This window comes from Cebus imitator, unplaced genomic scaffold (assembly GCF_001604975.1).
Source record: "Cebus imitator isolate Cc_AM_T3 unplaced genomic scaffold, Cebus_imitator-1.0 Scaffold9, whole genome shotgun sequence".
Lineage (NCBI taxonomy): Eukaryota > Metazoa > Chordata > Mammalia > Primates > Cebidae > Cebus > Cebus imitator.
Window position 1 is genome coordinate 6,558,229 of NW_016107324.1, and position 13,485 is coordinate 6,571,713.

At 39.5% G+C, this 13,485-nt stretch overlaps 1 protein-coding gene across 27 annotated transcripts in view; it reads left to right on the forward strand.

The window, feature by feature from the left end:
• The window catches only part of ATP8B4 (ATPase phospholipid transporting 8B4 (putative)), a 419,806-nt gene that overhangs the window by 219,865 nt on the left and 186,456 nt on the right, over positions 1-13,485 (forward strand). For 26 of the 27 annotated variants that reach the window (XR_005203096.1, XR_005203097.1, XR_005203071.1 and 23 more), the window contains 2 exons: positions 4,842-4,925; positions 7,734-7,979. Coding sequence is in view for 14 of the 27 variants with exons in the window: in XM_017543577.2 (XP_017399066.1) it covers positions 4,842-4,925; positions 7,734-7,979 (330 nt within the window). In the remaining 13 variants the exon portion in view is untranslated. Of the gene's footprint in view, positions 1-4,841; positions 4,926-7,733; positions 7,994-13,485 lie in introns of all 27 variants that reach the window. The other variant, XM_017543742.2, reaches the window with a different exon arrangement.

Genomic DNA, 13,485 nt, shown 5'->3' on the forward strand with positions numbered 1-13,485 from the left:
TGATCTCAGGACCCCACTGTCAATATTTATCATCTTAGGAATGAAAATGAAGAAAAAATTCTAAATAACTCTTTTATTAATTTATTAAAAAATAACCCATGACATGTTTACAAAAGTAACATATTTTTAAGAAAAATGATTATATTTTCCCAAACAAAAACAAGTTAATGAGAAGAATGCCATTGTTTTACACTTTTGTAAAACTAGTTAACATAATAGAAGTCAGCTGGCTTCTCCTATCATCTGCATTCAGCCAGCTGTGATATCACATATATACACTCATGGGGGAATGGGGTGAAAGGGCAAATATATAACTTTTTAGTATTATTGTGAAAATAGTTTTGATATTATGGATCCACTAAAAGATTCTGAACTAAGAAAATCTTTTTTCCCTTTGGGCTTTTAAAAAATATATAAAAACAATTTTTTGTGGGTACCTAGTAGGTGTATGTATTTATTGGGTACATGAGATGTTTTGACACAGGCATGCAATGTGAAATAAGCACAATATGGAGAAAACCTTTGTATTTAAGGTATGACATTGAGCAATCTCCTAACCTTGATGGGCTTCAGTTTCCCCACTTATAAACTGGGTACTGTTAATAGTACCTACCTCATGGGGTTGTTAAAATTTAATGAGCTGATATATGTAAAGCACTTAAAGTGGTACAGAGTAGATGTTTAGTAAATATAAACTATTTTTCTTTCTTTTTGTTATTGTGATACTAAGTGGCAGCAAAACTCTTGTGAGAAATCGCAGAAACTCATTGAAACCTTATTCTGATTTTTCCTTCCTGTCTTCTCTTGTTCTGGTTGTGAAATGAAGCTTCAAATCTGAGTGCCAGTTGACAAATGCTTATATTTGTTGAATAAGTGTAGCTCGTAATGCTAGCCAGTTTGTGATGAGGAGGGTATGCTCTGCCAGATTCTCAGCTGTTCACAGTTGAATATGCCATAATTTCTCAGATTCTTTTTCTCTTCTTAATACCTGAAACTGTCTTTTCTTAGTGAGTGGAAGTTGGGTGGTAGAAGAGGTGTAGGATGAAGTGATTTGATAGTTCCAGGCTCTGCCCTGAGCCACAAAGCCCCAGTTCAGCTGCTTTCTGCCTCTTATTTTCTATACTGCAATTGTGAAATCAATTGATATCTTTGAGGAATGAAAGTCAGATACCATCATCAATGAGTTGAAGATTTGTGTTAGCTGCTCTGCTTAAAAAAAAAAAAATGAAACGAGTGTAATTTCCAATCTTGGCTTCACATTGGAATTACTTGGGAAAAATTTAAAGTGACCAAAACTTAGATCTTTCTCCCAGAGATACCGATTTAATTGGTCTGGGGTGTGGCTTGAGCATCAAGAGTTTTGATATCCTACTCTCTAAAGTCTCACTGGGCTATAACTGTAAAAGAAGGTCACATGTTAAATTTTTAAATTTTTTTTATCATTTGTAAAGTTTAACAAATCGATTAAAAAGTTTATAAATGTTCGCTTAAATTGTTATGAAATGAACACCCATGTACCATGACCCAGTGTGAGAAATAGAACATTTCCAAACATCCAAGAGCTCCCTTACTTTTCTTCATCAGCCCTCTTTTCCGATCCTCTAGAAGTAACCATTACCCTGCCATTTTATAGTTACTGTTTTTCTGTTTTATAATTTTACCATATGAGTAGGAGTTTCTAAACAACATAGGAATAGGTTTTCATACTTTTGCACTATTTTTAAATAGAATTATGCCTTTGTATATGGCTTCTTTTGCTCAATATTATATGTGTTTTTTATTCATGTTTTTGGGTATAGTTATAATTCCTTGCTTTTCATTATTCTGTAGTATTATATCAGTATATGACAATGTCTTTCTTTATCCCACACTTGAAGGATGTTTTGGTTGTTTTTGTTTGGGGACTACTCTAATCAGTGCTGCTATGAGTATTTTTATGTGTATCCCCCTGCACAAAGATAGACATTTTGTGGGCATATGTATCTAGAAGTAGAGTTGGACAAATTCACTCACCAGAAGGAAGATACAGAGGCTGAGCTGCAGTTTTGGTGGACTTTTGAGGGTAGATAGGAGTTGGAGACTGGGACCCTGTCACAACTGCTGTTCTGAGCTGGCACCCAGTACAGTTGCACTGCTCTGAACCAGGGAGTGTTGATGATCTACAGGAGGCAACTGACAGAGTGAGCTGTGCCTTCAGTAGTTTCCTGGGCCGAAGGGAGAAGGTTCAGTGCCCATCACAGGTAGAGATCATGGTGAAACCCTTCCTGTTCTGGGCTGGTATCCAAAGGCAGCTGCCCAGCAATGGGGTAACAGACTCTGTCATAGCAGGACACTTGGCTAGCCCAGAAAATATCAGGCCTTCATCAAATATGAGGAAAATATCATACCATCCTCAGTAGCTGATAGAAGGAAATAAACATAAGGTCTAGAGGAGGAGAACATTATCCTAGGCCTTGAGATAATTATGAAGTTCTAATTCTTTTCTTGATCTTGACAGATCATTCTCCACTGTCTTGTTAGTTCACCGATACTTTGATGAAGATGCTTTTGTTTTTTCTCAGCTTTTTTCATTATCTTCTTCAGAAAGTTTGGTATAAATCAATTATTATGGCACGTACCCCCTATCCTTTATGATAAATTCAGGCTTGTTTCAGATCTGCTAAATACCCAAGGGGGTTCCAGGGAGTGCCAGCCAGCTTTTCCAGCCTGTTCTCATGGATGCCTAACTAGTGGACTACTGCCTTGCCCTTCTGCAGGTTCTTTCTTGCCACACTGAGTGCATTATCTTTCGGGTGGCTGCTGCTATCTTGCACCACTTTGCTCCTAGCATGGACCTAGGCTGTGGTACCTTGGAACTGGTCCATACTGATTCAGAAGCACTGACTGTTAAATTTTCAGGAATTTTATGAGCCATTGGTTAAATATAGCCATTATTAAAAATTATATAAATTTATAATTTAAATGATATTAAAAACAAAAGACAGTTAATATACTAAAAACTAATCCCTTTCTAATTATTTTCCCATGTTTTACTATTTATGCTCTTGAGGTTATATTGGTCTGTATGGTAGAAATACTGTATAATGGTGAGTACATCTCACTTCCACATTCAGTGGCATCACTGCTTGAAATCAGTCATGGAGGAATATTTACACTATGGAAATTGGCAAATGCTACAAATCAAAGCTTTTTTTTTTTAAGAGCCTGTTGTTAAACGTTTATCAGCATGTCATTGGACATAGTCCCCGTTTCTAAGTCCTTACAGCTGAATTCGGACCAGATGATGAAAATAAAAGGAATCAGAGAGTAACAAAGGGAAATTACCATGCAGAGAACTTAAAATCTGTTATTAGAAATAGTTATTTTGAGTCATAAGCTTTTCCACTTCACCACTGCCTTCAGTTTCTTTTCTGCATAGTATCCAGAGTGATCCTGTTAAAATGTAAATAAGACCAGGTTGCTGCTTTGCTTAAAGTCCTCTAATGCTTCTGTGGCACAATAAGAGTGTCTTCTACTTTCACTTATGTAATAAGCCATGTTTGGCTACACAGGATTGTTCTTCTTACTTCCTGACATCCATTATTCTTCCTACCGGTCACTCTGCTCTTCCCAACTGGGCCACCTTGCTGTTCTCTTAGCATAGTGGTTGCTTTCTTCCCTTAGGGTTGTTTCATGGGACCTGCTGGCAGTATGGAATGTTGCAAGTCCCAGCATTCCCAGCTGTTTCAGAAAGCTGCATATTAGATCCATTTCCTTCAGATCTTATCTCAAATTCCCTTCAGTGAGATTTTATTCAATCCTATATTAACAATGACAGCCTTCCCACATTCCCTATCCCCTTTCCTCTCTAGCACTTACTACCTTCTAACTAATTTACTTACTCAGTCCTACTCTCTGTAAATTTGATGTTGTTTATTCTCTTTCCCCTCTCTGCATTAGAACATAAATTTCATGAGGAATTTTTATTTGATTGATCATGCTGAATTATTGGCTAGAACCTAATACCTGGCACATAGTGGTTTATCAACAACTATTGAATGAATGAATAAATGAATGAATGCTAGAGTGATAGAAGGGGCATTGGTTAGGAGCTGGAGACCTGGATTTTAATTTTTGCTTTTGCCAATAATAAGCTCTGTAACTGAAAGATCCTGTTTCCACATCTTTGTGTACTCATTAGCAAAATGGGGATATAGGCCTGCTCCACATGCCTCATTGACTTTTAGTAAGGCCCATGCAGGGACGTCGTGTGTAACTTACTCTATACAGGTATGAGAGGATGTATTTATTGTTTTCCTTGCTTATGCCCAGTACAGTGAGCACCTAGCTTCATGCCCATCTTACTTTAAACCACTCTCCCACAAAACCCTCTCCATTTTAACACAGGATAGAAATAACAGGCTCATTACTCTATTTCTTTCTGAAGATTTTAGTGAATCCTTTTTTACCACTTAGATAATTGGGCTCATTATAAGCCATTGAAAACCTGGACAATGAAATGGCAACCCACAAGGTCCGAAGCCTCATGTGTGTCCTGCAGTGTGTTAGGGGTACTGCGTGTATTATTTTGTCTTCACTGCCACACTGCAGGAAGGGTATACATCACTTTAGAGATAAAGAAATTAGGGTTTGGAGAGGCCTAGTATCCTATTAAGGCAGCAGAGCTGGTAAGAGGCAGGTCTAGGAAGGAACTCACATTTGTCTGATTCCAAAAGCCAACTCCCACCCACCTCAGAAAACCTGGCTATTTAAACTAAATGTGAATACTTTCACTACCTAAACAGTAATATTTTCACTGCTGTGGATGATGTTCCTCACTTGTATGTTATATTTCTTTTCAGACTGTTTATGACCAGTGGTTCATCACCCTTTTTAACATTGTTTACACATCACTGCCTGTTTTAGCCATGGGGATTTTTGACCAGGTACGTTTATTTTCCATCTTTATAACTTAGTTTCTCTTTTGTGCCTTTTAGTTTCTTCTGAGTTCTAAGTAGAAGATACAATTCTAAGCAGAAACCCTAGGAATGCAGTTTTTTCTGTTGGCGTTGCGTGGATTCCAAATGCATCCAGGTCCACTATGACTTCCTCACCCCGTACCCTAGCTTCCCCAAAAGCATTATTTGGTAAAGGTTGGCTGCTCCCTCTTAGAGATTCACATCCCATACATTGCTCTAAAGGCTCTGGAAGTCCTATAGGAAGTAGTCTGTTTAACTTCATTTTTAACCCAGCATTTCCCAAACTTCCATGACTATAGTTTTTTTTGTTTTCATATAGGACTTATTAATTTTATGTTTCAGAACTAGTTTCTGTGGTTCACACACTGGGAAATGCTGCCTTAGCCTCTGAGAGCTTGTAAGGAACCATGCAGTGATAGAAAATCATGGAACTAGGTTGGTGCACAGGGGCTAGCATCTGCAGTGAGACTTCCTTGTTACACACAGCCCAGAACAGGAACCACTGACCAGCAGAGAGGTCTGCCAGTGAGAGAGGAGGACGAGAAGGCCCATAAGCCCCATAAGCCCCATGGCCACGGAAAGAAACAGCATAGATTTCTTTTGTCCAGCATCAGTGTGCTTGAGTGGGGAGAAAGAAGAGGATCAATTACAAAAATTGTTGATCCTTGGCATACTCAGAGCCTTGGAAGGGACTTCCTGGAAAGGGGAAAAAAAATCTGGCTGCTTGTGGGGAAGTGAAAGACTAGCCAGTGGAGTTTCCATGGCACAATTAGAGTGTCTTATGTTTAAAAAAGCTCTTTGTTTTTTTAAAAAGTATTTTTAAGGAGACCAGATTTTCTCCAGGCTGTTGTTAAACCCATTTGTTAGGCCTCATTTTCTGGGCCAAAGCCGTCTATTGCAAAATATAAATCTTCACATTATGAGCTCACTCCAGTCTCCCATTCGGCTGGCTTTGTAGTCAGTTGTAAGTCTCCCTTCTCATATGTAAAAAGGGCAGTTTGTAAAAGGCATATTTTGTGGAATTCTACAAAAAGTAATGAACTTCTGAAGACCTTAGATGTAAAGAATTAAACGCATTCATTTCTCAGTACCCATGTTTACAAGTGTTTCTTTTCTTGGAGCTTTGTAGCTGCCCAGAATGTGGAATAAAATAATAAAAATAAAGCAGTTTCTGGGAAAAGATGGTTATTGTGCAATTCAAAAAAAATATAATAAGGCTTCCTATTACCATCAAGTTGAGTGTCTGTCCTCTCTTTTCCTGCTTTGTCAACCTTGGCCCTTAAACTGATCACAGGATTGTGGAATGCTGTGCTAGATGGACCTCAGCAATCATCCACAGATCTGCTCATTTTCTAAGTCAGAAACCAAGCCTTGGAGAGTCATTTTCCTAAAGCCACACAGCCAATAAGTGGCACAGCTAAGCCTGGAACCAGGCCTGTTAACTTTGGGGTTGCTATGTTATTACTGTTGTTGTTGTTATTATCATTATTTTATTAATTGTTATTTATAGAAGCATCTGGCACATTTATGATGTGGCAAGAACTCTACTAAATACTTTATATACTAATTTAAACATGGCAGTGGTTCCATGAGGGAGGTGTTACTATTTGCATTTCTGGGCATGGGGAAACTGAGGTTCAGACGGATGAAGTAACAGGTCTAAGACTACACACCAGCTAAACCCGTTACCAGGGAGTGAGCTCATGACTGTCTTGTTTCAAAGCTTGTGCACATAGCCCTCAGTCACTGAACTAGGGGAACAAGCACCCAAAAATACCTCAAAACGACTTTCTAAAGAGAATATGCTAGTGTTTTTCCATGGAACTCTGGAGAGACCCAGGCCATCCCACAAGCAGGAAGGGGAATGTTCTCCCAGGAGTTCACCACTTGTGTTGCTTCCACTTTGGCTGCTTCTCCTCCACCCATGGTCCACTGATGTCCCTGGTGGTTGATTTTGGTTTTTGACATTTGGCTTTGGTGCTCACTGTGGTTATCAGCACTATTTTGGAGCTGGCTGGAAATGCAGTCTTGGGCCCTCAGCCCTATTGAATCATAATCTGTTTCCCAGGCAATTTGTGTGCACATTAGGTTTGAGAAGCATTTAGTTTCTCTCAGGACCTGGTTAGTGTCAAATGTGCCACCTTCTCATCCTGTCTAAATTCTTTGTTCTGAACACCTGGTAACTGCTGTTAAAATTCTAACTGGAGATGATCCTCAGCCCTCAGTCTCAGCCTCCTCCTTAGTTGGAATCCCAGACGCAGTTTCCCCTTTTCCCTGGTCTTCCTCTGGTTCCCCTCCCTCAAAGTCACTGATTTGACAATTCTGACTCCACAGCTCTCTGCTGTCATCTCCTGGTCACTACCACTCACTATCTTGGCAATTAACTTCTGGGGCCCATTGTCTGCACATGATGTGCTGGAATTCTGGGACCATGAATTTAGTCTAACAGCCTGCAGGAGAGTGTAGGAAAGAAACTTCAATTTGAAGCCAAATAGCTAGGCTCAGATGAAGCCCTGGTTCTGCTACTTACGAGCTGTGTGACCTCTCATGAATCTCTCTTGGAGACTCAAGCTCCTTCTCTGTAAAGTAGAGATCATTTTATTATCTTCTGGTTTATTGTGGTAATGCAAACAAGATAATGTCCCGTTCTGGTCCAGTGAGTAGTGCATATTAGGACATGGTTAAACAGGCATTTGCTATTTCCGAAGACAGGGAATACAAGCCCTCTCTGACTCTTTTTATTCCTTCTCCACTGAAATTACACTCTGTTTACAGGATGTGAGTGACCAGAACAGCATGGACTGTCCCCAGCTCTACAGACCAGGACAGCTGAATCTACTTTTTAACAAGCGTAGATTTTTCATTTGTGTGTTGCATGGAATCTACACCTCATTTGTCCTTTTCTTCATCCCCTATGGGGCCTTTTACAACGTGGCTGGAGAAGATGGGCAACATATTTCTGACTACCAGTCCTTTGCAGTTACCATGGCCACATCTTTGGTCATTGTGGTCAGTGTGCAGGTAACCATATTGGTGTAAGCATCTTAACTTGATGGGTTTACAACTTAAAAAATTCTATTTCATTGTTGGCTGATTTTGCCTACTTGTTAGGGGAAAATAATCCTAAAGGAATACTGGGGTTTTCTTTCTAACTACACATCTTGGGGTGACAACAGGAAACTTTAACATAAATTACCAGATGTGGAGAGTTAACACCAGGTGTTTATAATATCCATGTTAGTCGAAACCTTACAATTTATCACTTCTGGGTGTGCGTTGTATGTAAAGATAAATGATTATACTATTATTTCCTTCTTGTATTTGAAGAAGAAAATTCCAGTAAGGAAAAGAGAAACTTGCCTATGATTTTGTTAAGACTTAATATTTTCTAGGTTTTAAAGTGAGATCTAAAGCTTGGTTGGCAATACATTTCTATGGAATTATTCAAGAGATTCAATGCTGTATCTGTGACATATTTGAATCTCACATTCAGAGGACCTCTTCTGGTGGGGATGATTTTTTGAGGCTTCATTGACCTTCCTCCATCTTGAGTTGTGTGTCTATTTCCTTTTTAATGCAAGTGATGGTCAATGCCATTAGATACCGAGTTAGAGTTCATAAAACTTTTATTTTTATTTTTTGAGGGGAGGATTGCTATGTTGCCCAAGCTTGTTTGGAACTCCTGAGCTTAAGCAATTGTTCGCCTTGGCCTTCCAAGTAGCTGAGATTACAGGCGTGCATCACCACACATAGTTACAAAAATTTTTCCTCTATCACTATCTGTAGCTCTTAGGAGGTACAACAAGCTACGTGACCTCTGTTTTATTTTGTTGTCTTTTGATTACTGAGCCAACTGTTAATAATTAGGTGATCTCCTCTTTGTCATGAGGGTACATTTCCAATTCTCTGGATTCTCTTTCCGTAGAGAGGACAGTGGTGGGATGTACAGGGACATCTTTTTAGTGGTAACAGCTTATTCACCTCCAGCTCAGACCTGTTACTTGGTAGTCCAAGATTATTTGAAAGGTAGTAACTGAAATAAAAGGCCACTCTCTGAAGAAGAAGCAAATAGAAAGCATTCTTCATACTGTCCTTAACATGATCTGTTTATAAGTAAGAGTAATAAATTATCTGGAAGAGTCATTATAGGTATGATATGTGGCAAGCATTAATTGTTTGTGTGTATGTGTGTCTGTGTGCATGTGTGTATACATGGGGGTGTGTGTGTGTGCGAGAGAGAGAAACTGGTGTTCACAGTTAGCCCTGCAATTTTTGGTTAACTTAATATTTCTACTTTTAAAAAAAGCATGCTCTTATGCCCATGCATCTTTTTCTCTTTTTTCTTTTGCTTGGCCATAATTTGTTTTATGTGCTATTACAGTAGAGCCCGTGCCATGTTTTTATATTAACTTTATGTTTAGAAGCTGTTTTTCTCATAAAACATACAGTTCTCATTTTAGTTGGATGTTGAATTTACACTTCTACTTTCTCACAAGTTGGGAGGCCACAGAAACAATCATATTTTAAAAACATTTAATCACAAAAAAAATTACAGAATTTCAAAAGTTTATTTTAAAATCTTCAAGTGACAAGAAGAAGTAACTTGAAGTTTTTAAAATAAAGATTTGAAATTTCTTACCCTTGATTATCCAGGTTTTATAAGAATGATATAGAATGATATCCATGCTTTTTCAGAGGAGATTTACACTTAGGCTCAACGTGACCATTGGCCTCTCGTTCAGGATGTTTTGCAAGAAGATATCTAAATCCATTTGCTTCAGACCTTAATGGACATTTGTCTCTTCAAAATCCATTACCTGCCTTCCATCTCCTCAAGGACAGTGGTGGTCTGACCCATCCCTCCAATCCCATTACTCACAACACTCCAGCCACACTGGCCTTTGTTCTGCTCCTGGAATTCACCAGTCTCCTGCCTGCTTTATGCCTTTGCTCTTTCCTGCCTGGAACATTGTTCCCTCAGATTCCCTCACATAACATTTCGTCAGAGGAGCCTCCCTTGATCTATTTAAACTAAGGCCCCTTTATTTTCTCTAATGGAATAGAAATCAAGTATTTTATCTCATAGCTGTCATCTCCCCTTGTATGCACAAATTTAGTTGTGTGTTCCCTCATTTAATGTCTTTCTACCTCCTAGACTGTACTTTTCATGTAGATGGTGGAAATGTCTATTAATCACTGTATACCTAGAGCTGAGCACATCACCTGTTGGTGTGACAGACACACAATTGATATTTCTTGAGTATTGGATAAATGAGGGAGATGTTAAGAGGAAATTCTCCCACTACTGATACTGTCATAACAAGAGAGTTCATCTGGGTTTGTCAAGTTCCTAGGAAAGAATCATCATAACTGATGTGTTTACAGATTGTGTCGACAGTTTTCGAATGTGCCTAGAGTTTCCAACCAGTCTGAGGAGGGTCCTCCTGTGCTGAGTCCAGCAGAATGACCCAGCTGTGAAATGTGTGGGGAAAAGTGAGACATTTTAGATGCCTTCAAAAGCAAGGCAGTGCAGGAAAAGTCAAGTACCGCATGGCTTCAGAAGGTGGGATGTGCTGTGGTCGCCATACCTCCTGCAGCCAGGCAGAAACTTAGGCTATGCATGCACCTGTGGTGCCTCTACCCTAAAAGCACAAAATCCTTTTAATTTTATTTTTATTATAAAAGAAATACATTGCATGAAATTCAGGAAAAATATAAAAGTATAGAGAAAAATTAAAATTCACACATAATCCCAAATCAGGGTTAGCATGAAAAAAATGGAAATTAGATTATATATGATTTTGTCTTATTTTTTCACACAACTTTGTATCATAAGCATTTATCTTGTTTATAAAATATTTTTTGAAATATCCCTGTAAATGGCTGTGGTATTCCACCATATGAATGTGCCATAATTTATTCAACCATTTGCTGTTAAGAGTGCTTCTACATTTCACTATGGCAAATTGTACAAAGGGGAAACTTTCATATAGTACATAATTCTCAGCATGATCCTCTGGTTACTTTCTAAGGAGTTATTTCACTAAAGCAGGGAATTCTGGGCTAGAAAATATAAGGAAGTTTAAGGTTCTTGACACATATTGCCAAATAGCTTTCCAAATAGATTGTATTATTTTCAGCTAAAGGGTGCAAATTACCCTTCTCAGCACCCCATCACTGATTTAGAGTATTACTTTGAAGTATTTTATAATTAAAAAATTGATAACCTTTTGTTGCCTGGGAAATAATAAATACATGCTATTCAAACCGGAATAATTTCTTTAAAAACTTTAAATTTTGAAATAATTTTAAATCTATAGAAGAGTTGCAGAGACTACAAAGACAGTTCCTGCATACTGTCACCTAGACTTTCTCTGATGTTAATGTTAACATCTTACCTCACCATGGTACATCTGTTAAAACTATGAAATTAGCATTGGTATAATACTATTAACTGAGCTGTGGATTTCATTCAGATTTCTCCAGTTTTTTCATTAATTGCCTTTTTCTCTTCTAGGATCCATTTCAGGATCCCACATTAATTTAGTGGTCATATTCCTTAGTCTCCTCCCATCTCTCACAGTTCTATAGTCTTTGCTTGTCTTCCATAACCTTGACACTTTTGAAGACTGGTCTTCAGATATTTTGTAGAATGTTTCTCAGTTTGGGTTTTCTGATTTTTTTTCTTAGGAATAGACTGAGGTGTGGTGGATTTGGGGGAAGAATCACAAAGAGGTGATGTGTTCTTGTCTTATCCTGTCAGGGAGCACGTGATTGCAACATAATTTATAAAGGTGATGCTAATCTTGGCCACTCAATTACAATGGTGTTTTTCGGGTTTCTCCACTATAAACGGATTATATTTCCCTTTCCATACTCTGTTCCCTAAAAGTAAGTCACTAAGTCCAACCCACATTCAAGGGTAGGAGAATTAACCTTTACCTCCTATAGCAAGGAGTATCAAATAATTAGTGATTAGATGTTAAAAGCTTAACAGGTATAATTTTAAATAAAATGGCTCTAACAAACAGGGGTCCCAAAGGTAAAGGGATTTACCCAAGAGCACACAGTGACAACACTGCAGGTTTAGCACTAAGATCCAACAGTCTGATTTCCCAAGGTGATGTTCTTTAATAAAGACATTTGTGATTATTTTATTAAAGATTTGAAGCAAGCATTTCTTTTTTTTTCCCTTCATTTATATTTATTTATTTGTTTATTTTAGTCTTCTGGCTATGACATTCCAGCTCACTGCAGCCTAGAATTCCTGAGCTCAAGGGATCCTACCACCTCAGCTCCCAAGCAGCCAGGACTGTAGGTCCCATGCTACCACACCTGGCTAGGTTTTTAATTTTTTTTGTAGAGGTGGTAGTTCAGCCTGTTGCCCGGGCTGGTTTTGAACTCCCGGCCTCAAGAGATCCTCCCGCCTTGACCTCCCAAAGTGCTGGGATTATAGGTGTGAGCCACTGTGACCAGCCTGATGGGTAAGATAGAACAGATGGTTTACTGAGGAGACAGGACCTGCCTATAGCACAGTGAAGGTCATACTGAAGTCTTGAGGCCCAAAGAGAATTCAGAAATCGGATCCTGGGCCAGCCAGGCCCCAAGGAGGTGTCAGGGAAGGAAGGCAAGACCTTGCAAAGTAGCGGATTGTTTCCCTGAATGCGTGATTGGCTAAATCTTGGGACTGGGAAAGTTTTTTTCTGTGCTCTTCTGAGCCCAACTTTTGGGAGCCCACACCTTGTTTTGAAAGGGTTTGGTCTGTGAAACTAGACATCTTTCAGTAATGATTTAAGTTACTGAGAAAACTGGGGGCCCTGGAGTGAAAGGAAGAGACTAAAGGGAAAGAAATCCATGTAGCAGTCTTGTTCTGTTTGATGTGGCAGACAGCAGGCAATAATGGAAGAGTGCTGGAGATGGAGATGGAGGGTGGTTGGATTCCGCCATCCTCAGCCACGTCTGCTGTTTGGACTTGCAGACTTCAAACACAGCTGGGGGATTCCTAATTGGAACCAAGTTAATTCCCTTCTCAGTGTTTCAGGGGAGCAGTCATTGCTGGTAAGATGGTCGCAGGTCGGATCCTGGGCGCGGGGTTATGTGTTTGCTTTATGAAGATGACTGCATTAATTGCAGCTCTCACTAATGGAAAGGAGCCTTTGTCCACGTGCTCAAATGAAGCCTGGACATGGTCACTTAGTTCTGTGTTAGGGAGGGCAAGATTTAGGCTTTGGGGCCCAGGAGGCCCCAATCTGACTTCTCCCATTTCTAGGCCTCCCGGGACTTCCCAGAATCTGAGACCGCAGGGAATAAGATGTAAGGATGGTGGTGGGGGGGGTAGGGATCCCGTCCTTACAGAACGGCGCCACCAATTCACTCCTAGTTAACCCTGACGTCGCCAACTTAGCGAAAACCTCGCTTCTGTCTCCGTCACACATCTGCCACCTCCAAAAGATGGTTAAGCCGATGGGAGAGACAAGCCAGGGCCCAGAGTGCAGGCCCGTGGTGACGGGGTCGGGGACCGCGCAGT